The 26,132-nt window shown below is 36.2% G+C and overlaps 1 protein-coding gene across 1 annotated transcript in view; it reads left to right on the plus strand.

Annotated features, from left to right (window-relative positions):
- macrod2 (mono-ADP ribosylhydrolase 2) overlaps positions 1 to 26,132 on the plus strand; it is a 443,628-nt gene that overhangs the window by 285,714 nt on the left and 131,782 nt on the right. Inside the window, exon 6 of the mRNA XM_055030012.1 lies at positions 1,121 to 1,242. Within this exon, the coding sequence (XP_054885987.1) occupies positions 1,121 to 1,242 (122 nt within the window). The remainder of the gene's footprint in view (positions 1 to 1,120; positions 1,243 to 26,132) is intronic.

Raw genomic sequence — 26,132 nt, forward strand, 5'->3', positions numbered from 1 at the left:
ATTAAAATGCAAATGTATAGGCTAGAGTTGATCTATATTTAAATCAACATGTGGTGAGATTTATCAGATAGTTAAGTTAGATGCTGTTTTTTATTTGGAAACAAAATCCCCTTCTGACTAAGATGGATAATACACAAAATTACAGACACATAAATTATGGTTCAGAATCAAATTGTTGACTTTGAGTGCCTTCTGCAGATTTAATCTTTTCAGACCCAAAAACTTTGGGCATAAGAAACAGCAGTTTGTAGAGACCATACTGCAACATATGGGTGCCAAATGGGAGTTTGAGTTGTGTTGTAATTTTGGTGGGGTAATGTTCTATTGTGAGTTACGCTTGTTGCAGAATACATTATTTTTTTATTGATATTGAGCCAACCTGTATGACACTTACGATGCCAACATTGCAAGGCAGAATGCAGAAGGTTACTTTTCTGTTAAGTCAGTGTTTCAACTGTCTTATTTTCTTGTCATCACTCCTATGAGTCAATTAAGAAGCTGCATTCCTCAAACCGGCCAAGCCAGAAATATAGCTAGTGACTGACAGGTGAAGATATTACTTTGTGAGGGGAAAAGAGTATGTGGAGACATCAATAATTGAGAAGATGGCATGAAAAAATATGCAATTGATTTCCTATCAAGGTATCTCAATTAATGAATTATTTTGAACCAGAGTTGCTTAAATTGTCTACATGAGTGATTGTCTCATTGCAAGGACAAACTTTATTATCTTATAATTGATTTTGATGATCTTATAGATTCTTAAACCTGAAGTTCAGCTGTTCAGCTGATATGTAGGAGTTTGCAAAAACACTTAATACCCATTTTTATAACCACAAATCACAGTGTTATTTTATTGGAATTTTAAATAACAGACAACACAAACTTGATTACAACTGAAGTCTTTTGGGGATGTCTCTACTATTTTGCACATTTAAAGGATGAAATCTTTTGCCTATTCCTCTTCCCAAAATGGATCAAACTCAGTCAGATCATATCCAGTATGAGTTATGATTTGTTGAAAGAATGGCTTTGGTTGTAAATTCTACTGTCACACAAAATACTTCCAACTTTTCTTTTATGATTGGTGTTGGCTAAATATTTGCTCTTCCTCCAACAGATGTGATCCACACTGTAGGTCCAGTGGCTAGAGGTCATGTTGGCGATAAAGAGATAACAGATCTTACCTCCTGCTATAAAAACTCCCTGGATTTGGTGAAGGAGTATGACTTGAGGACTGTGGTGAGTACAGTATTTTTGATTTTCAATCTAGCAAGAGAAACAATATGTTTAAATTCTTCAGAGTTTAAAAAGGACGAAAATGTAGCATTTAAATTTGGAAAAAGTATAGCAGCAGAAGGATTTAGCACTTTTCATTTTAGATGTAGTTCTGAAAATTGGCTTAATCTTCTTTGCTTAAACAAAAGGAACAGAAAACAAAGCAGAATGGTAATGTGTTGTCAAATGAAAGCTTTTCATGTAGAAAACTTTGGCATGGCATTTGGAAGATGTTCAAATAAATCATAAGCCTTTGTTTAAGCCTATCTGTCTTTCAACTGTAAATAGTTGTTTGTTTTTCTCTTTGTTTGAGAACCGACTTTTAAAACTTTTCCGCTTGTTAAATTTTCAAACGGTGATAGATAAAAAATTGTTTAAATGGTTAATAATGTGCAACAAAAAGAATGTGATTAAGAGGGCATAATTCTTGCAATCTTTCAACGCTTCAAACTTCTTTTCTTCTAAACACACACACTTAAAATCAGCATTGAATTATAGGAAACTGGGAAATGAGGATAACATTGGCGCAGACCACCTAACATTTTTATGATGTGTAATATGTGGTGTTTTTATGAGAGGCATCTACTTTATGCAGGTAAAATTTCCATTTCTATGGACAAAAAAGTTTTTTTTCATCTTATTGTTAATATTCCTTCTATTCCTCCTTAAACCTCAATCTCTGTTTCAATCTGAATGTGGCGATGTAGTGTTTTAGACATTAGACCGATCAGTATCACACCAAAGAACTAGAAATCACATTTTCAGTGCCAACCTACTGCCCTGCTGCTTCATCAGAGGCCAATCAGTGGAGGCACTCACCGACAGAGAGACATAGATGACTGCCAGTCTCATTAAAAATGATTGTGACAAACCCCTACTCAGCTGATGACTTATTGTTAGTGACACAAAATCCTTTACAAACTCCTCTTGGTGGCAATTAAACAGGCTGTGAAACCAAATGTCTGACATACTGTATATGCTGTCTAGAAGCAAGTTTGTCTTCTGATTTTGAATATATTGTAAGTATTGTCATTTTTATAAATATATATGCATTCCGCATCCTGAAGATGTCATTAGTAATGTCAGTCCACCATTCTGCATTGAATCTGTAATGTTGAGGTGCCTGTGGCTATGATCCATTACCTTATCATGATTGGTGTGTGAAAGTATGTATTAATGATACATGAATGAATTTGAATTTGACAAAGTGCTATACAAGTAGCCATTTACAATTGGGCAATATAATAATACAACAAATTGTTGTACTTACTTATGGTTGATGATAATGCCCGTTAGTGTATTACATTAATTAGAAATTTGTCATAGTATCAAGGTATGTCACAACAAATCCTTGGCTTTGCATAGCTGTAATCTCTCTAGCACCTTCAGCTGGATTCTGATGGTCAGATGAGCTGTAAACCTTGTTCTGCTAGCAGTGCTGCTGCCCAGCCTCCATTTCAAAGCTTACGACATTCCATGCATAAGTTAAGTTTCACTGGACTAGCCAGGCTGTCCAATTTTGCTTCACCACACTTAACATTTGCATACAGGAACATTTTAGTTTATTAGTTTCTTTTTGGTCTCATCTGACCAGGACAGCTTTTCACACAATTTATCTGTCCCCTCCCTACATGTCTTGTGCCAAAGAGGTATTCATCAGACTTTCTTTCAACAGCATTTGTATTGTCTCTCACCTGAATTATAGATCTCTGCAGCACATCCAGAGTTACCATGGGGTTCTTAGATCTTTCTCTGATTAATGTTCCCCTTGCCAGGCATATTGGTTTAGAACAGGGGTGCCCAAGTCGGTCCTCGAGGGCTAGCATCTTGCATGTTTTTGTTCTCTCCCTGGTGGTAGTAACAACCTTTTCAGCATGTCAATGTTCTTCTTAGGCCATCTAATGAACAATCATTTGATCCATGTGCGTTAAACTAGGGAGAGAACTAAAACATGCAGGATGCCGGCCCTTGAAGATTGACTTTTGGCACCACTAGTTTAGATGAACAACTGTGACTAAAAGAGAAAATCAATCAATCAATCAATCAAATTTTATTTGTATAGCACATTTCAGCTACAAGGCATTTCAAAGTGCTTTACATTATAAACACAAGAAGTTAATTCAGTTTCTGACACTTCCCCTTCAGTACATCATCACAACACTCCATGATGCCGTTTACAGTTGTTCTTAGAAACATTGTTTTTTTCTGTGAAGAGCTCAGCAAATGTGCAGTCCTACCAGCTGTTAGATAATTGTTGCTGCCTCTAGTCTGGTAGAGCTCTGTGGGTCAAGAGCTCGGTTGGATACTGAAGCGCTAATGCGGTGCTTTGGTTAAACAGGCGGCGCATTGAATGAGCAAGCGCCTCGGCACCCTCAAATGGCTGCCATGGGAGATCTACAATATTTTTCTTTAAATGCATGAATGAATCACATTAACACCCCTGGTATGTTTTTGCTGAGGGTATAACATTATAACATAATATAAACCTAAAACATGTTGCACAATTTTCACCCTTTAAAATATGTCAATTTGTTATGTACTCCTCCTATTTGATTGAAGAGTGTTCATTGACATGTTCAAATCTTGCGTCTCGGTCTTCTGACTTTTGTTCAACTTTGTTCTCGAAGGAATTTCCAAAGCCTTCACAAAACATTGGCATTCATCCAGAGATTCATTTACATGCTGGTGGACCCTGCTTACTCCATAGTTAAATTCTGAAGACAATTGACTGCAAATAATCAGATTAAAGAGAGATAAATAATTGCCAGCCCCTCAAGTCAGATTTCTATATGTAAAAGATTTCAAACAAATTTGCTCACTTCACAGCTATGCGCCATTTTGTGTTGATTTGTCATTCTGAATCCCCTGTAAAATAACAGATATATAAATATGTCTGTGATATATAAATATATTTGAGAAGATTGAAGATGCAGCATCAGAGTTTCTAGTTTTTAATGTCCTAAAAATGTATTGATTTTGAAAAATATATCTGAGCAAGAGCCACAACAAACACCAGGTGAAAACTAACAAAAAGTTATTTTATTTTGATACAGTCTGAGATTTAAAAGCGAACGAGACCTCCTACAGTGAAGCCTGGGTCCAGTCCACCATGCTTCCTCACAACAATATCAAAACAACGTGTGTGCCTCAATCCATAATCAACCCAGTGCTCTTCTTGTTTCTTGCACATTCCAAAGCATTAGTTACTGTAGGCCCATCTCTTAATTTATTTATACAATAATCCATATACAAGAAACAGTAATCCAGTTTCACTGGGAGCAGCTGGGGATTCTGTCTTGCATTTATAAAGTTGAAATGTACTGAACCGGGCTTCAGTGAAAACAGTGATATTCTGTGATCGACTGTCCTTGTAGAATAAGACTGATCCTTAAATTGTCTGGGGCACTGTCCACTTATGTAATACTGTGTTATTCTTCAACAACAGTTGAGACTCTTGGTCAGAAAAGAGAAAAAGTTGTTGATTCTTACTTCAAGTGATTGTGTGGGCAACATTTAGCTTCTACATTAGTATCCGTGATCTTCGTTGGGTAGGCGTCCTAAAGCCTTCTACTTATTCTTAGCTAACAATCGTGCAACTTCCTGTTAAGAAGCACACTATGGTCAATATTCTGTTAGTTGATCAGCCCTAAGCTCCTATCAACTAATCCAAAAGTATCTCAGTTTGATAGAAGTAAGCTGCAGTTCGCAAGATGGGCACCCTACTAAGTGGGACAATGGGGTGAATAAAATTGCGAGTGAGGGTTCATTTGAAATCTTGAATGTCTGGCTTCTTAATGAGGATTTCAGGGCTTTAAATAGTAATAGGAGTCGAGACAAACCCCATCACAAGTAAATTTAAGCATTAAGATTTAGTGATTGTTAGTTAATCTTTAGAGTTCAGTTTCGCTTCAGGTAGCAAAACTTTATTGTTGTCAGATGTGTGAAGATCTTGTTAATAAGAATAACACCAAATCTCTTGAATGAAAATGTTTTCTTCTTCACCTTAAAGAACTTAAGTGTTTGAATGAACTTTTAACATTATTCTTAGAATTAATAAATTAGCATTCAAAGAAAAAGAAGCTAATTTCTACCCTTTTATGTCGTGCTGCCTTAGTCACAGTGGGATCAAAGACTCCCAGTAAAGCAGACACTTTGGCATGAAATGGGACAAATGCACTTGAATTAACGAGAGCAGCAAGTTTCACTTTTGTTCTTGTGCACACAGCCAGAATGCACAGGTTCAAATGCTGAATGCACTTTTTAACACATTGGAAAAGTATTCACATTGCTTAAACCTTTTTGAATTTATACAGGTTACAGCCAAAAACCTCAATGTATTTTAAAATTTGTTACACGTGTGGATAAAAAAGGCAAACTTGTCCTTAATATAAGACAAATTTGCTTGCTCTCTACTCCCTTCATATGTTTCCAAAGTAGACATTGAGATTACCTATGTATCAATTTATCCCACTATACATGTAGATGTTCTGTGAAGGCCTTTAAGATTGATTGGGAGTCTTGTTTTATTAGCATCAAAACGACAATCACAGCAGGTTCATCAGAGATAAGATTGTGGTGAAGTTTAAAGCACAGTTAGTTTATAAAGAAATGTACCAAGATTTATCCATTTCACCATTTGCTGTTCAATACATTATCCTAGAATAGAAAAGAATGACAAAGCTGCAAACCTGTATTAGTATTGACTGAGGTTGTAATATTAATGCTCCTTGTAGTTTATGAGCTGCTGTAACCTTATAGTTTAGCTTTGCAGGGAGTGTTGTGCACATGAGGCAAACTGACAGAAAGAGGAGTAACCAGGGAATCAATCTGATGGGACCAAAAAGGAACTTTCTGGCATACATGTAAAGCAATACCTTTGGTTTCAATAACAATCCTAAACCCTCAGCCATAGATACAGTGGTTTAAATCACTGTCATGTGTTAGAATGGATAAAATTTAATACTACTGTATTTCCAGACTATAAGTCATATTGTTTTTTCATAGTTTGGCCAGGGGTGCGGTTTATACTCCGGAGCGACTTATGTGTGGAAATTAACACATTATATCACATGTTATTTTCACACTAAACCGCAAGAGGGCGCGCTATGCCTGTGTTATTCTACATTCAGAGTTAGAGTTGTTTACAAGCGACATCGAGGACGAAGATTCCATTGCGTTTAGTGATTTGGAGAGACACGGATGGTTTGGTAAACTTGTTAGCATGTTATTTATGCTATAGTTATCTGAATAACTATTAATATGTTATACTAACATACCAGGCACGTTCTCAGTTTGTTGTTCATGTATCATGTAACGTTAGCATACCGTACAATTATTCAACCTGTCGTTGCCTCTATTCTAATTTTATTGCCTTTCAAGATGACATGGCTGTTCTTGATGTTGTATTTTATCAAATAAATTTCCCTCAAAAATGAGACTTATACTCCAGTGCGGCTTATACATGTATTTTTCTTCTTTATTATGCATTTTATGGCCGGAGCGACTTATAGTCCGAGAAATACAGTAAGTACAATTGAAAATATGTTGTCAGACTTGGAAAAAGGATAGTGACAGACATCGTGTATTCTGTCTAAGAAAATTTTAGGGATTTTATGTATCTATCACATATTTGTGTTTCTAGTTTGACTAAATGTAAAATTATTGTTGCCAAGAAACTGCTGTGAAAAATGTTTATTTGAGAAGATTGAAGATGCAGTGTGAGAGTTTGGAGCTTCTACTATTTTCTTAAAATTTGAATGGTTACCAAACATTCTGTCACTTGTTTTCTTGTTTTTGTTGCAAAGTAATTTAAAGCTTTGAGAAAAGCAGCATGTGACAACATCTCACATTTGAGGAGATTATTGATCTCATTCAAATGTAGCTCTTTCGTTTATTTCTATTTTTTCTGCTCTAGATTTCTTCAGTTTTAGTCACTTGATAAAGCTTTGATTGTCTTAAATTATTTAAGTATATGTACAATGTCTTAAACATGCACAGGTTTTTTTATACATATGATTCACCGTGCCATTTTTTTCTAGAATGTAAGGAAAGATGTAAAGATTCTATTTAGACTCACAGTTCCTTGGCTCCAAGGCAAGTTAATGCTATGTGGGTCTGGGACTTCCTGGGGATTGCCTCCATGTGAAAAATTACAATGAGTCTGAGCCAAGATGCCTGCTGTTTAACCCTGGCAGCAATGCTGTGTGCTGTATGAGATGATCCAGACTGTAAATTTGCTCTGTCTTACCATTTTTACTCTTAAACTGTGGTTGTTTGATTTCAAAACGCTTCTCATTTCTTCCATTCAGCGTCTTCTGTATCACAGTAATTTTCTATGGAGATTTGAAAAAGTGTTTTCCTTCTTACTGATATGTTTTGTTTTTGCTTCTGATGTTGGAATGTTTCACATCATAAAACATTGAAGGTAAAATGAGCTCCTCCAAAATGACTCTTTAATACGGAGCCAGTTTGGTTCGAAAAGTTTTTTTATATAATTTGCAAACTGCTTTTTGAATTCAGTCAGGTTATTTTTTAATTTGAGAAGCAGCACATTCTTTTTCATGACACAATGCAAGTCACTGGTTGGTGTCAGTAGGATTGTGGTGTGGTTATCTCTTCTTAATGGCGGCCAAGCGATAATAAAACAATGTCACTTTTTGATCCTTCAATGTTAGCTCTTTCTATCATTGTGAAGCAGAATTCACCAAGTGTTGGATGGTTCACCCATTAATAGGGAATGTGAGCTGGGATTAGACCGTCGTGAGACAGGTTAGTTTAATGTGTTGTTGTAATAGTAATCTTATTGCAACAATACTAGTACTAGTAATACTAGTTTTAGTATTGTTAAGTATAAAATGGGGCAACTGATCTCCTTGAATAGATATACTAATAATCGGCATCATTGTGCATCTCTTATATATTTTACATATAAAATTTAATCAACCACCCACATCCACATTTCCGTGTGAGGCTGCATCTGATTTCACTTTTGAATTCACTCTGCATTTTCTTCATATGCATAACTTCTCTTATGAGATGTCGTATAAAAAGAAAAACTGTTCAAAAGTAGTTTGCATGTAAAAGGTCTGTGGTCTTTTGCGGTTTGTTTTCCAGATCATTTGGCTAAAGCTTATTTTTTGACCTGTGACCATGCATTAGTGCATGTGTGTGTTCATGTCTTCTCTGTGTCTTACAGGGTTAAGTATTATTGTAGCTTGTGTAATTTCAGTGTTCTTTACTCATTGCCTTTTTCCGTGGAACATTCTTATGCTTTAGTGTTTTTTGTTTATGGTTGAAAGCGCAGCAGGATGGTACCATTCCCTGAGCTCTTGACTGACCACAATCTCCCACAGTCATATTTGCTGGGTGGGTTGTGCACATCATAAGAGAGAAGTCATGTGAGGCTGTGCAGCATTGGGAGTACAGTTGTAGCTCTGAGATTGTAAGCAGCACATTGTCAAACAGCCTCCTCCACTGCTCAGTGCATATCATGCTACACTTTATTTTTGGTCTCTGCAACAGACCCAAATACAACATCTAGTGAAAAATATGGATTTTTTTATTTTTATTTTTTTTTTGTAGCAGATATGAATGTGCGAATGGAGATAATCATGCTACTTTGGCAGTCAATAATCATGAAGAGGCTGTAGTAGGTTGTCAATATTTGCTTGAGCCCAGACATATTTAACAAGGCTAATAATGATTGCTGAGATGGATACAGTATAGTGGATATTATGGTCTGTTTGCTAAGAGTTCTTTGTAATAGAAAAATTGTGTATGAATTTATACATGACAGGAAACAGAAAACAATGATTTTCTATGTTTGCTTTGGGTGTAATGGTATAATCTGAAATCTTAGATATGCTTACTATTAAGCTAAACCGAGAAATCTTTACCTGTGGCAAAGGGAATGTCTTCCTCCTCCAAATAGCCTAGAACTGATGCAAACTTGTAATAGGTGAAAGCAAGGCAAGTTTATTTGTAAAGCATTATTGATATGTAGCTAGAAGTGCTTACCGAGAAAATAAAGGAACATGGCTAATGACAAAAACAACAAATATATTTTTAAAAATGTGGTTGTGAAAAGTAAGCTTTAAGTAAAATAAAAATTATCCAAGACCATATGCAACTGAAACAAACAGTCCTCAACCATGTCACTGTGCACTGATTTCAGCTTTGGAAGAAGTATGTCAGAGCCTTATGTTGGTAGATGACTTTAGTCTTCAAGAAAAGTGGCCTAAGAACACAACCTTGTGGAACCCCACCTTTATTCCCTTAAGTTTATGCTTGGCAACTGACACAACATAGTTCTGATCTGCCAAGTAAAATCTAAACCAATTTAGCACAGTACCAGATGATCCCACCCACTTATCCAGTCTACCAGTCAGTATGTTATGATCAGCTGTGCCTAACACAGCACAGAGATTCAGTAATACCAAGACAGATGGAACTGTAAACATGGGTCTTCTGCCTTGGTTAGTTGTGGAAGGCTGCTCAGATTTTTTCTGGAACTTTGGCATCTGTCACAGAAAAAAGACAAGCTATGAAAAAAGGGATGCCACCATCTGGAAGTTAGTCAGTGTTAGACTGTTGGATGTTTCACTTTACAGCTCATGTCCAATGTTCCTTTTGCATTGCTGCTAAGAAAAACAGCATTCTCAAAGTTTCTCCAAATCATCATGTTTCATAATTCCAGCTTTTCTGAGATTGTGAAAATAAGACACAAGCATTTAACTTAATCCAATCATGATTTTGACAATGGGATGTTTTCTGAAAGTATTTGTCATTAAGCTCTTCTTGGCAGCAGGCAGCAGGGTTGGCAGTTGCCAGCACGGGCCATGACAGGGTCGCAGACTGTATTTAGTGGCCTCCTGTCTGACTCCCAGGCGGCCTTGGAAGTGTTTTGTAGTCATAACACAGTGGCTGTGGAGCGATCCAGCAGGGAAGCCACAAATTGCCTGTTGAGGGGAAAAAAAGCTGAAAGCCAAGTGGATTGCACATGAATGGTGTAGAATGATGGGATTAACCACCCTTCTCTGTGGGCTCATTCCAAGGCTGCTAGAAGCATTAGCTTTCATTCATCCTGCTCAACGGTGTTCCCAGAATGCATTCCCCAAAAAACAATATCACTCAGTGACACGAATCTGGATGCACATTCTGCTTGGAGATGATAGCTGATAGCCCAGACTGAATCATGTTTGACATGAAAGGAACCACAAAAAAAAAGCAGTATGAAAGGAGTGAAGCAAGGTGATTCCAAGGTGTTACTGGATATAACCTTGTCATTTACCTTTTTTCAGCTTTTTAAAAGGATTCTCAGGAACTCTTTACCCTGAGTTTTCTTGTTTTCTTCTTGTTTATGTGGATCGATTCTTGCTTAGAAAATCTTTTTTTACTGTTGTACAGTGGGTCCATTGGAGACTCTTTCATTTTATTATGTTTCCAAATGCTGTCATATCAAACTCCAGTGATTTAGTCCCTCATCCGTTTCCCTTTGGCTTGTAAGCTCCCCAGATGATTAATTAGTCATTTATGTCTCCTCTGAACAGATCATGCACACATCTCTCCTCTACCTGTTTTGTGGCACATTATTATTTGAAAATGCAAACAGCTTCTGGTCCTATTTCGCAATGATTGGAAGGAGGGTTATTTGATATTGCACAAACTTGAGTTGTTGTCATTGCAAAGTAAACCATGCCATTAACTGGGATAGGACAATGAGAGGATTACCGCTGATCTGCTTGCACAATGTAGCCACATTTTACATCCCTATACAGCTTAGTTTTTTGTTTAATTTTGATTATTTTGGGGGTTTTCTTATTTCTGTTTAGCATTATTTTAATCTGCTTAGAATATTTGACCACAGTTTTTTCTGCCTGTCTGTCTTTCCGTCCTCAACTTGCCAATATATTTGATATCTGGCTTATGAAATAACATCTGTGTATCTGTAAAAGGACTATTTTGGATTCCAACTGCAAACAGGACATGTTATGGGGTTCTTGCCCCTGAAGGGAAGTTTTGGGATTACACAGCAAATATTCTGTCAAGACATTCTTCCACCCGGGGTGTAGATGTATCATTGACCTCTTGGCTCTTTGATTAGAGTTCTCACTGTCTAGACTGTCTGTTTTGATTGACAATCTTGCCTTGGTAGGGCAGTTGCCTTCTACTCTTTCATTATTCAGATGTTGACTTAAAATGGGAATATTGTTTTCCAGTCTAACACTGGTTTAAACTTGTACACAACCTTTTTACTGACCTGTCAGAGGCTTTCCTTGGTCTATTAATGTTCCCTAAAAAAAAAAAAAAAAACTCTGGAGGTCTTTACAAGCAAAGGTGGACAGTTTATTAATTAGGTAACTTTTGGTAGCATTACATTGTATTCTGAGTAAATGGGGCTGATTACAAGGCAGACTTTTCAAAAGATTTTTAACTATACTTTGCATTAGGCTGTCATATAAAATCTTAGTAAAACACATTGAAGTTATTTTTTTCAATGTAACTAAAAGTAAAAAAGTTTAAAATATATGAAAAGTTTGTAAAACATTTTAGAATATTAGTTGAAATGCTCAGTAATGGATGGGAATCAAAAATATTAAGAACCAATACTTCATGCATCAGCATTGGTCTGATTTATTCTGGACAAGAAGATTGATGTGTTTCCAACTTTGCATACTGCTGTTGGCTTAGAGGTGAAATGCATCCATCTTCACTCTGTCCACAGTAAATATTAAAAGTTATAATGCAGTGCTTCTAATTTCTAGATATGTTTCATTAACCCTTAAGATATCTTAGATTTTCTGTCAAGTATGCAAGCAACACTGAGGGTTTGCATTTAAAACAGATGGAACATTTTAGAATTAAAACCCAACCAATCAGTTTAAATATTTAAAATGAAGTCAAGAAAGGCTGTTGGGAGTACACTGATGACAAACTTGGTGAAGTTTCTTAGTGCTGTAAAAATGTGAAAATGCTTGTATTACAAGCCTATTCTGCATTTTATTAAAAAAACTTAGATTGGCTAAATCTTTCAAAAATAAACTGAAGAGTGAATTTTACCCTTTTGGAAAAACTGACTGTCTACACAGTTAAACAACAATAATACCCCAAATTGTATTTTTCTTGACTTCTAACCATCAAGTTATTAGGAAGTTGTTTGCCTACAGTTCAGAACTCCCAATTTGCTTGAATGGCTTTATAACTGTTAAGAGCTGTTGGTAAGAGGTGTCAAACTATGTGGTGCCATTAAGAACATTTTTGAAGTAAAGCCGATTGGTTGTAGCCTAAGCCAGGTGCATGCCTGCTGCTGAGTCTACAAACTAAGGCCTGCACCACTCTCTATGTACACAAGATTGTCTTGTGTGTTTCTGTTTAAGCCACTCAACTGAATTGGGACTAGACTGAGGCCTGATCCACTGCACTGAATGCAGTATAAGTACTATTTTTTTCACATGTGCTTATTGCTGTGCATTAACATCAGATTGTTCGTGTTAATTTAATTTTTCATTCCTTTAACTGATTTCTATGAATTTTGAATCAAAATAATGTAGTATGTAAAAGACAGATTTATGAGATTCTCTGTTATTAATCAAAAATGATCTCAAATTGGAGCCTTTTTTGGAAAGTCTTTCTTTTGATGTAATATGAAAATGCATTCAGATGCTTAATATTATTAAATCCTCATGATGAAAATCTCATGATGAAAATATTAAATCCTCATGATGAAAATCATCATGAGGATTGGTGTGAACACCTCCATGAAAACAAGTTGGTTTTTGGTAGTTTGTGGGTCTGGAACATACAGGAGTCGCTTAGCACAATGTCAAAGCAGAAAAACGTCAACAGCGATATCATGTTTGATAAAACTGAAACACAGCATGCCAATGTAAACACCTCGCACCAGTTTTCAAGCCATGGGTTTCAGGGCCAATTATTGGACTTATTTTGCAGACACCAGACATATCAAAAAGTCGGATTTTCCCAAAGCCAAATGTTCAGGTCTAAATGTTTTTTAGTGAAGATTTTGAGTTAGATAGAGTTTCAAGCCATTGCTCCTTTTTTAATGCAAATTGTGCTGTTTTGTTAGGAAAATATTAGTCAATCATATAATAAAACATGACATTGGTCAAACAGAGTGAAAGGAAAACATGTAGGCCATTGTACAGTATAAACAAGTTTATACAGGCCTTTTTCAGTGAGTTATCATTTGTTTTGTAGCCTACTTTAACATTCCTGCATGCATCAACAAAGGTTAATTAGACTGAAGCTTTTGAAAAGGTCACACAGCCATTTAAATTAGTCATTTCTGTTTGTCTGATCCAAATCATTGGCAACACTGGGCAAATTAGACCCAATTATACTCGTAGTGGTAGTGGTGGTCTGCCATCTAGCTTTGAATTAATGACCACTGGAACCCCAATTACCTCAGTGACCTAATTCAAAAAGAAGCAGCCGCAGCATGATAAGACGCTTCAGGTGTGGGTGAAGGTAACATCCCTCCCACATCAGTTCCCCTCAACATTGTCTTAATTCTAGGAGAGATGCAGAACATTATGAGAGATGAAACTGTAGAATATGTAAAATATGACATTTTTGTACAACTTGAGAGGGGTAATCAATGTTGATGGGACCTGAGAGAAATTATCTCCTATGTGGGTTGATGTGAACATGCTACTGTCTTGATTGTAAGCAGAACAAGCCCCTCACAATCATTTGAAAGGCCTTTCAGTTATTCTACAGATGAATATCAGCACTTCCATTTTATGTTAAAATTTACCGTCAATAATAAATGCTCTTCAAATAAGTTAAGTACTAAAGCACAGTCAAGCAGTAGAAAAGTCCCTCAGCTCTCAAGGTAGTTTCACATTATCTTTTTCTCAGCTGCTCTACCTGGCTGTGAAGATTCTTTTGCATATCTATGAGGATCATATCCCTCTGCGGTACCATCTGAGAATAGATACGACAGCTTGCACCCAACTGAGGGACTGTCATAGGAAGTTGTTGATTAAACAGATGTTGTTCCTGCCAGGCGCCATGAGACAAAAAAAACATCAGTGTAAGCATACATTAATTGAACCAACCTGAAGAATGTAGAAAATGTAGAAAAAGAAAAGGCATTTTGGTCTATTTTTACTGTTCTCCACAGCAGAAATGTAAAGGTGTCACATTTTCAACTCTGGTTCCACTTATAGATATGCTCAAAGAAACAGGAAGCACAGGGATAACAGTTGGTGACAGACGATGCTGAAATAATAGATTTTTGCAGACCACAGAAACCATTTTCACTATTCTTGTAGCATTTGTGTCCAGTTCCGTTTGTGTTTTTGGATTGCAGAAATATTGGCTGTGCAACCCTAAACCCCAGGATTAATTTAACTTCTGGATTTTGGAACAGTGTAGATACTGAAAAGACCAAAATAAAAAGAACAACTAGTATTGAGTTGCAAGAAAGAGATTGGGGATTTTGGAGTGACTTTTATACCAAAAAAAGAAAAAAAAACAGTTGGCACAAGTAAATAAAATCAATTTTGGTGACAACACTGTTAGCATCCATTATTTTTGAGAAGGTTTTAAAGGGTGTAAAAAAATTTATTTTTATACTTAGATTGTATCTTTATGCAGTAAGCAAAAATGTCTCATAACAATTATCTATTTTTGCACTGAATCTGGAAAGAGCAGTTTGTGGATATTACAGTTATTTCACAACTTTGTTATATTTATTTGTGTGGAAGATCCAAAGAGGACAATGACTTTGTATTTCTTTCTGCGGTAATGAAAAATAAAATTATCTACTAAAGTAAAATATATGTATAGGTCTGATTTATCCTTCACACTTAGCTAAACTACTAGCACATAGAAGAAAATCTGCTGCAGATGGTTTAAGGTTGTAGTGATTATTATTTTTGCTTTTCAATATGCATGTTAAAAAGGCACATAAATACACATGGGTTTTTTCCATTGAAGCAGTTCCAATGTTTGACCACAATTGTTGCTAAAGACAGTTTATTGGTCAAGTCAGAAACCCTGTTCAGAATCATTGGATCAGTGATGATCAGGAGCTGCAACGTTGCAAAGATTAGTTGACCGATTTTTGACCAGTTTTTAACTGTCAAGTACTGCTAGTACTGTACACGTTCTTTGCTCAATTCTTTCTTGCAGCAAACTTGGGCAAATTTGAACATCAATCTAGTGCTTGAACTGTTTGAAACCCTTGATTATTTTTGGTAAATGTCGCCCTCATAAGTAACAAAGCCATTTTCATAATCAGCTGGTAGAGAACCACAGCCTTTGACATGGTCAAGAAAAGCAAAAGGAATAAGTATAGTATACGTAATTGCGCCATAAGGGAGCTCACTGTTCTTAAAACCCTTTAATTAGACCTTAAAACTGTTTGGCAGAAAATAACCTAGAGGAGATTTTCAAAGTGGAGACCTAAGTTATCTGGTTGTGACCTTAACAAGTTGAGTATGATTCTTATTGTGTCCGACAGAGGAGAAACTAAAGAGCAAACTATATATATGTACATGGCGATTTGTGGTTTGCTTTGAAGTCTCAGAAGTTAAACTAATTCATTAAATGATGCAATCTTGTCAGAAAGCCTGCTCTTTTTCTCTGGCATGGCTCCATCTATTATGAGTTGTCCCTGAGTCGGAAACACTCAGTGTCTTCTGATATTTCCTCCCCCACCTGATAAATGCCTCTGCTTTGATCAAAGAAACTGAATGTAGCAGGAGGATAGAAAATACATCCTTGTATATGCAAATGATGCAGCTCTCATTACCTGATAGGTTCTCTTTCCTCTGGTACTTTAAATCTGCAAATCTCTGCTGTCCTACAGCTAACGTACAAGGTAGCTATTCACCGGTAGTGGAATGAATTCTTGTTTACATCATTACAGTTAATTACCATACATGATCCATCCAGTCAGCAGCGACAGTGCTGTTCGTTTGTGTGAACATGTGTGTAGTTGTGTCAGCTAGACAGTCATCTCACTCTTGGTTGCCTCATTAGGGATGCAGCTGCATCCCTATGGTAACGCCCATGTTGCTTCAGATTACTTTGTCATTTTCATGGCGGCACTGAATACAACAGCAGTGACAATCAATATAGAAAACTAAAATAAATACCCTTCAACAACTCAAGCCATTGCATTGTCTTACATTAATCTGAAAAGTTATTGGGGATGTACAAAACACATTCAAAACTTTAAGATCCTTAACAAAATGTGGCTTCTCCAAAAGTACTCATCCCAGTCAGTCTTTGCTGAATTTTTTTTTTTTTTAAGATTTTGGTCACACCAATTTTTATTTTTTATTCAGTATTTTGTGTCAGACTTTTTTTTTCCACTAAACATTTAATTCATATGTTTGGCTGGAACACTCTATAAAAAGCCAGCTTCCGTAGTAGCATCTGTCTGGATTTACCTTCATGTGAAGTTAGTCTTTCCCATGTTGTGTTAGCTATATTATTGCGCTAACATGTTCTGTTAGTAATCACTCGTCTTTTTCAATACTTATAGGCACCTGCAGCAGATGCTACATGAAAACATGTATCAAGTCCTTATTTTACTTGAAACACTGAGAATAAATTCTTAGAAACATGTTGAGGAATGTCTTTTTATGCGTGAAGTTTACTGGCAGAATCGCGTAGACATATGAAACCCAGGGTCACATTTTTTTTATTAGCCTCAAAGCTCTCTCATGTGCTCATTTTTTCCTTTGTGGCTTTTATGAAACCAGGTGTTGAACCTTTCATGGATGTGTGCCAGGCTTATGTCCATGAAACTGGAATTTCCTGCTCTATCACAGGATTCCATTTCAACAAGCTTGCACCCAATTATCCTTCAATAATCGTCCAAGGCCTTACAGCTGGGATTGGTTTGAGTACAAGGCCTACCTATTGAGGTTTGTCACAATGGGGGGTATCTTTTCACACTAAACATGAGATGGTTTCAAGGGAAGAAATAAGATAACATCACAAATCAAGATGGATCTCCAGATGGTCATTTGAAGCTTTTACATCATAGAATTAGACTTAATATATAAACATAATTCAGTGAGATAAAATGTACTTATTCAAGAGAGAACCAGTGTAATTGAAACTACATTAGGCTTCCCCTTACAATCACTTTAGCAGAATTTGGCACAAAGCCACTTATAATAGAGTAATTTGGGAGTTAAGTTTAGAATCTATCTTTCTGAGGGATACTGAAACACACAAGCTGGAAAACCTGGAAGATCACTTTACTGTCATGACTGTTGTGGGAAAAAATGTTCAAATGCTTTTAAATATGTAAAATGCATTTTGAGTGACTCAAGTGATTTACAAGTTTTCACTTCCTCTCTAAGAATGTGAATCAAAAACAAAGTCAATAATGACAAATTTCCTGTATAAAGGATGTATTTACTCTCTCATGTGCCTCAGACAGCATAGAGCAGTACCATGCAGCAACAGAAATTGTTTTCCACACCAGTCCACATAAAAGTGAGAGATGTCCACTGAAAATGACCACGAGCCCATTCATCTGCTGTCTGTCTCCAGAATTATTGGCGGTCTTTGGTTGTCATATGAGACCATTTGCCTGTATTTATTTTTATAAAGGGTGTAACTAAATTACTTTGTTGTAATTTAATTACACCCTTCATAATTAAATTTCAACAAAGTAATTTGAACCTGATGATTTTGAACCTTTAACTTTAAAGAACAGCCTATAGAAAGATCATAAAATCCTACACTTGTTCATATATATATATATATATATATATATATATATATATATATATATATATATATATATATATTTCCTTATCCCAGAAATAGGAATTTTTGTTTGAAGAAAAGCAAAAACATATTAAGCATTTCATTTTACATCTTGTTGTATATACTTAGGCAATGTGAAACTGTTCTATTTTCTCTCAAAGTTATCATACAATGAAGATCTCATGCCAACCAAGAACAAACCTGTCATTACATTTTTGTCCCTTTTGTCATTTCGTTATCAAAAAACAGAGGGAGGTTTCTTGGAAGCAGAAATGAAGGATTGTACAGATACTGCAGAGAGACATGTCAGTGTTTATGATCTTCTGCATATTTTGCTAATCACTGTGTCATTACCCAGCACATATATCTGCTTTAGTGCCATTATTATCTACCAAGGTCACTGCTAACAAGGGCTGATGCGCTGTGTCTGGCCTGAGCTGATTGACTAGCGATGTTAAACTGGCTCAATTTCATCCTATTCAGCAATTCAAGAGGCAAAGCAGCACCTTGCACAGGATTGTAAGAGAGTGATGTTGGGTTGTGCTACTGCTGCGTTGTATTCAAATGACACTAGCGATTGACAAAGAGCTGTTAGCCCATTTTTATTTTGTTTTGCTTGTGTTTGTGTGTATGGACAGCTTGAAGGACATAAATTATCATATTTCAGAGGCAAAACCTCTCCAAATCTTGAAAGTGTTATCCATAAATAGAGCACATTCACTATTTCTGTTGGTTTTCAAAGCAGATAGAGAATTTTAAAACAATCTTCTGAAGGAAGGCTTTACTATATATGGACAATGACTTTCTTCTGTTGCAGCACCTTTTACCTAGTTACACCCGTTACCTGTTGACAAAAAGCTCCTTTTTAAAAGGAATATGTTTTATGGATGTGTGGTTAATTAGTGACAACCCTGAAAAAGTTTCCTCTGTTTGGGTTTAAGAACCAAACTGAGACCAATTTGGAGAGGAAAGTAATTCCCCTTCTGAATAAGCCTGTGTAAAAGCAAAGGCACACTGAAGCAAAGCCAAAGTTCAATAATTTGATGTGGCTGACTCAATAGTTTCTCTATGTTTGTTTATCATTTTCTATGCCTCTTGTTGCTCTTTGACATTGACTTAGCATTAACCTGCACACTGAACAAACCCTTTCATAATGACATCAATTGTGAAGGAGTTGGTTACATGTTTTTTATAGCAAGATATAAAATGATTGTATTTATTTTAAACATTTTAAAATACTTTCAAAGGAGTAAAGACAATGTTGCATTCAGTTTGACCCTGTAAAGATATAGCAAATCATTATTCAATACTTTGGCATTCAATACATAATATTCATAGCTGCCTTGTGCTTTTTTTGTCCTTATGCTCCTTTCAGTAATTTCTCAATTTGGTCACAGAAATAAATAGAATTTGAGCTTCAAGGTTGATGAGAACTGTAAGGAAAAGTTGTAAAATTCCTTAAATATGCCGTATAGATAAACATTTTAAAATTACTTCAGCTTTGAGTTGTGTTGGGATGGAATAGAAGATGCATAGCCTTTTGTTTGGTTCAGGACTTAGGATTTGCTTCAGTGCTACAATTTTCATGAACCAGATGATTCGGCTGTATTCACCTCAGTACTTGATGTCCATTTACTTTTGATTTAATTTCTTGTAGATAAAGTGTGCAACAACTCTGTGTGAGACTCATGGTTTTAAAATTGCAGCCAGTCCCTAAGTAACACCCCCACATTCTACATTCATACCCTTCCAAGTTAATTAAAAATTATACGACATGTTAGCACTAAATCATTATGAAGTAGGCCGAATGAAGCAATCATTCCATAGGGTAATTTGGAAGATTAAGCATTTCTTTCATTGTCTACTAGTAACCTTAACACCATAAATGGGAGACTTGCCTTTTAATTTATGATATTGCAACTGTCAGAACCAGAAAAAAAAATATTTTAATGCAAATGTGCAGTTCATGTTCCAATGTTAATCTTTTTCATTTCACGTATAGGTTCATCTGGAGCACTCGGAGGTTTAATTGTTACACTGTATCCGGAATGAGATCCCTGCCGGAGAGAACACAGAGCAGTGAATCCTGTTTCATGCTTTGACTTCTTGTGTGCAGCTTGTAATTCTAGATAACCTCCAAATCTCACTCATCTTTATATCTAATGTCACATCCGTAAACCCCTGCATGACAAAATGCATGGAATAAAATTTTAAGCTCTGTCATTGGGCATGGGAGCTGCTTTTGTGAGGGTAAAGAAACCTGATCTTGTGAATGTGGAGAAGAAAAAAATGAAATTATTTAGATTTTTTTTTCAGAATACATTAAAAAGATTGATTTACTAGATCTACCAAGTTGGTCTGTTTTAAAAATTGGGCTCATGAAAACCTTTGAATGGCTTGTTTGTACTGAAAATATGTTGTGCGTTTGCAAAAGAGTTCACTTTTTGAATATGGATAGCATTGAATGCAGAGCACAGCAATCAACCGAGATATTGAGAAAGCAATTCTACTGATAATATCCCCGACAGGAAGCTCTGCTTTTATCTGGACTCAGCGAAGCAAAGTCATTAAGAAATCAGAAGAATGAGTCCACTACATCTGTGTCCCTCCTCCTCTCAGCAAGTCAATGAAAAGACATTATTGTGTGGAAAACGTATACGCAGCAAGTGACTTGGCTTAATCAAAACTGCCATGACTTCAGAATTGCACCTTGACAAATTATTGGCTTTTCCACCTGAGCACAGTGCTGCAAGACTCAGTGTGGCCTGACTGATAAGGAAGTCTTTAAGTTTGACATAGAGCCTTGCCAAGCATAATGATGACAGCTTGGATCATGCCCTCTTACCTAAGCAATATTGTGATCCACTCTAAATACCATTTAGGTGGTGTATAGATGTTTGGTGCTTAAATTATTGAGCAGCAGATACTAAAGGTTCAATACTCTGGTTCCTGCGTTTTTTCTCTGACATTTATAGATGTGATGCCAGATGTGTTTTTTATTTTTTTCAAAGATATAAGAATTTATAATAAAAAACAGCTGAAGTATGACACTGAAAAACTCAAAGATAAATAAAACATACTGAAAAAGAAACACCACAGGGGACAACAACTATCATAATTTGTTCCAAGACCAGTTTCAACGTATTTAGATGCAGAGTTTTTACCATCTAGTCTGTCAGCTTTTTTCCCTAAAGAATAGAAATCAGATAAAGAGAAATGCATTGGGGTGTTGAGCTTGCTCAGGTCAGTTTGCTTTTTAAGATCCTAAAACCATGTCGGATGTTGCGGCTGGAGGCACACGTTAGGCTTCAGAACACAAACTTCTATAAATCCATTTATATTACCACTTGAAGTTCTCCACTTAATTCCATGTGGCATTCACAAACGCCACATTGAGCTTGCCCTATCGCCCTGAAGATTCACCTGATGATGAGTCATTTGAAAGCCAATGTAGCAATATGATGAAAAATGTTAGCAGTTTTAAAATCCTAACTTTTTGAAATGTTGGCGTACTTTGATACTAAAGGCAGGTTACTTGACGGTTGCCTGGTGTGGTGTCAGTGTAACTACATAGAATCCCAAAACTATTTTTTTTTTTTTTTTTGTGGATTTTTTCCAATTACATTCAATTATTTACAGCAAAATTAAATACAGGAAAACTGGAAATCTATCTGAATTGTCCTCAATTGATTTTACAGAAAAATCTAGTTTGCCAATTCCCTGGCCCAAAATCAAGACTTGTGAACTATGAAGTAGGGGGATGGGAGGTTGTATATTAATCTACACATTTCCTATTTCCTACATTTTCTCATGTAGTTGTACAGAGCAATTTTGCTATGAAAACATGTGATGTATTTGGCGCAGAGAAAATGGTTTTCCAGTTTTAGCAACTAATTAATTCTTTATCAATATTCATGACGAACTCCACATTTAGAAAACTGTAATTAGCTGCATTATCCTCTGGCCATTTGTGAAAAGTTATCCAGAAAGTTCTTTCAAACCAGCACTATTAATCTGTTCACTGACCACATTGTACACAGTTGTACATTACCTGACATGAGAATCAGTCCAGATGTGTCAGCACCACTTCAAAAACTGCTTTTGGTTTGTATGGATCACTGAAAATAGAGGCCGGGTGGATGGTGTCATAAATTCATGGAAGCCACCTGGTGATTTCTTCAGTCACCTTCCGGTTTCCTTTCAGCCAGCTGCTCCCTATAATTCCAATCAATCTGCAGAGCAGCGCAGCAATTCACCATGACCTTGAGTGGCAGCTCCCTTCTCTTTCCTTGTGGATGTTTGGGGAGTTTTAGTTCACCCCCTTCTTTCTCATTTCAGAATGCACCTGTGGCCTTTCTGAGATTTTACCCTTTTTTTAAGCTACTCTTATATTTTGTAACATTTAACAAATATTCTGTAGACTCATTGTCATTGAGTAGATAACTGCCCCTGTACCTTTCTGCTGATTATTGTTTAATAGATTTGTTTTACATTATTAACAGTGGTGACTGTGTAAAATAGAAACTTGCGTGATTCTGGATATTTGTTTGGAAAGAATCTCTGGAACTCAGAAAAATTAAGATAATATAGTCAAAAATCAAAGTATTTTATCTCATGCAGGAGCATATATATGCATTTAGTCCGCAGTTGGGGGTTTGTTGATCTGCTTGGTTAGCTGTAGCAATGCATTGTCTGGCTCAGGCTATGCTGGCTACCTTCCTGAACCTGGTGTGACAGTGCTGTCTCTACATGAAGGTCACGTTCTCCCAGGATCCTCCCCTCTGCCCAGCCTGTCTGTCACATCCTACATGGTCTATTAGGCACTTTAATGATGACCACTGTCAAATGCATCGACGTAACAGATCCTCACCAAGTTAAATACCTGTGCATGTTTGTACATTTTCTCTGGTTCACCATTAATTAATAAGTAATCTAACATTTTATCTGCATTTCACCTTTGAGTGTCCAGGGTCAGTTCTGGGGATTTCTGTTACCCAGGATGTAACAGTGCCAATGTAATTTACATAAACACCCTGGTATCAGGGTGTGTGTCACATTAGTGACACACAGCCACATTGGTGACACACAGCTGATGTTGAACTAAGTAAAACATAAGCATAATTGCTTGTACTGAATGAAATAAATGTTTAAAAGTATTTAATTAGAAAAATGAGCACCCAAAATAATTACTAAGACATTTTTCTTGTAGTCCACAACTATGGACTGGACTCTTAAAGGAGGGGTAAAAACATCAAAAAATTGAGACACAAACCTGTTCCTTTATTGAAATGATAAATATCTGGCCTATTACATGCTCTGGTTGAACACTAGAACTGCTTTGGTGGTAAATCTTTACTAGTTTACAGGTGAGTCTTCATGACAGCAAGCCTCCAGGAGTCTCCCATCTGCTTATCTCTATTATCCGAATACCTGCTATAAATAAAAGTAGCTCTCCAAGTGACACTACACATTTATTATGGGATGTCTTCAGGCTCTAAGGAAGGCTCAACAATGCTTAGATGACTGTGGAAGGATTTGCTGCATGTACACTTACTTACAGATGAATGAAAACGTGGACACAAAAGATAAGTTATCTTAAAGGCCTCCTCAGTTTACCATTACTGGATGATCCAAAGAGGTTTTGAGAACTGGAAGAGCCCCAACTGCTATCGCCCTGTAGTTCCCAAAATAGTGGATTTATTATGTACGCAATAAAAATATATATAAATATAAAAATATTATTTTTATTGCCTTAAGTTATTTTAAAATGTCCTTAAAAGTAAAAGGCTCTTTAACTTATAGTATTACATTTGTAAGTTGTGATTTGGGTTTTACTGATCAAATAACAAGCCTTTTAATTTAGAAAAGAGGTCCTAATGGCAGCACCGACCCTTTCACACAGCATCACTTGGTACTTATGCCTGTTACAAAATTGCTTAAAAGAAGACTTTAAGAGTGACTTTCAATAAAAAATTTTACAATTCTTAAATTATTCTTCAGTTTTACCTCAACTCAAATTTGGTTGATTTGCTGACCTGTCAAAACGCTTAATTATTCATTGGATATTCCAAAAGTTGTTTTTTATAGTTATTTTTAAAGTGCCATAATGTGTTGTGTGATTCTCCTAAGATCCTAACACTGATTTGAAGTCTTATTTTGAATTTGGAAGGAGAAAAATAATATTTCCTTCAGCAGATGGGTCTGAATCTGTGTCTTGCTTCACACATCTTGAGCAAAGCGGGGTGCTGAAGGCTCATTAGAAGAAAAACATTAAACAAAGATGCTCTCTTGCCACCTTTCACAAACCTTGTCAAATGAAAACTTAAACACAAGACCACATTTATTTTTACTGCAGGTATGAATATTATTAGAGCTCCAGTTAGTGCACTAAGTGTGAGTGAACTAGTAACTAATACTTATGACACGATTAAACACAATTTTACATTGTTATATTTCAGGGACCAACAAATGTAGTTGTAAGTTTAATTAGGGCCATCATAAAATCTTTGACACCTTGTATTTTCCCAAAGCAGTGCCAAACAAACATTAAACTCAACATGATCAACAGGGTTTGATATAGTTGTGCCACAAGCTGAAACACATTGTTTTGTTTCTTAGTTCTATAAATGTTGCTGGAGTCCTCACCCAGTTAAGTTTGTGTTTGTTCTTTTTTAGACACATGGAAAATATGTTTTTGTCAAATACACAAACATTTATTGAAAGTTTGACAGCATTGTTCTTGTATCTATAGAGATGGCATTATATATTTGGGGAGAGCGGGACTGGGAACTGGAGCTCGAAGGCAGATCTTTGAGTAAATAGGCAGAGCATTGAAAGAGCAGGTGTTAAAGCACTCTCAAATGGCTGCCATGGGACATGCAAGGAGTTTTTCAAACATGCATGAATGGGAGAAAGCAACATTCCATGTATGTCTTTTAGTGAATAACATTATAACACGATTAAAGCTTAAAGAAAGTCAAATTTACATAATGTCTTGAAAATATGTCCTATCAGAGATTTTCTAAGAAAATGACTAACTCATCAGAGCGGTGGAAGGCTAGCAGCTATTAAGAAATTTGAAAACAACTTGAAGTCTAAATGTTTATATCTTATAGGATAGTAACGTACATTAAACAGATTGTACTTTATTTTATCCCCTCATGAAGAACTTTTAATAAAGCTAAATCTCTGTTTTGTAGGATTTCTAAGCTTAAAAAAAGTGGTTTGAATGCAGTTTGCCTTCCTGGCCAAAATGGAGATAAAATTAATACAAGCCGAGCCACCGCTCTCCTGGTCTCTCTTGTCCCTAATCCGTCCACTCCCAAATCTTTCCCTACTGCACCATCTTCAGAGCTCAGTTCAAAGTAAGTGAGAAATGGCTCATAGGTCTGCACAGAGGGAAGGCTGACCTCCTAAGAGCTTAAGGTGTCCTTCGTCAAAAGTCCTTTTAAGGACTGAAAGATATTCAACGAAAACCAATTCTGTGCCATGTGCTAGAAATGAGCTTTGGTTTGGATCCGTGATCTTGTTTTATAGACTTTCCCCGAGGCAAACATTGTATCTCCGGTATCAGTTCTGTACAGGCTGTTCACTCATCGTGTTTTGAACTGTTATGGTCCCACTACTGAGGTAAGCCACTTCTAGATTCTTATATTTTTTTAATGCTCAATGGACTGAATGCTTTTGTATTTGTACACACAGCACAGCAAACTTCATTACTTAAGAATATGGACTCTAAATTGAAAAATAGTGTTTTCTCACGCTAATACGACACAGGCCTTAACCTCTCGTCCTGCTACTGTTAATTAGCGAAGGTTGCTCTTACCTCAGGGCACACTTAGATTTATGGGTTTAGGTTGTGGGGAGATTTAAGGTGGACTGCTCAAACTCGCAAAGTACACGAATAGGTTTTTATAACACTCATATTGTGGTTTCTGTGACTGCTCATGCAAACCTGACATTTATTTGCTGCAAACCAGCAGATGGTGTAAAAACAAAAATAAACATTTTGCTGACAATTGAGAAGAATTCTACTGAATACTATTAATAAAGATTTTAAATCAAAACGCTGTATATTATGTGATTATGTGTGTATC

This window comes from Poeciliopsis prolifica, unplaced genomic scaffold (genome assembly GCF_027474105.1).
Source record: "Poeciliopsis prolifica strain line A6 unplaced genomic scaffold, Auburn_PproV2 SCAFFOLD005, whole genome shotgun sequence".
Lineage (NCBI taxonomy): Eukaryota > Metazoa > Chordata > Actinopteri > Cyprinodontiformes > Poeciliidae > Poeciliopsis > Poeciliopsis prolifica.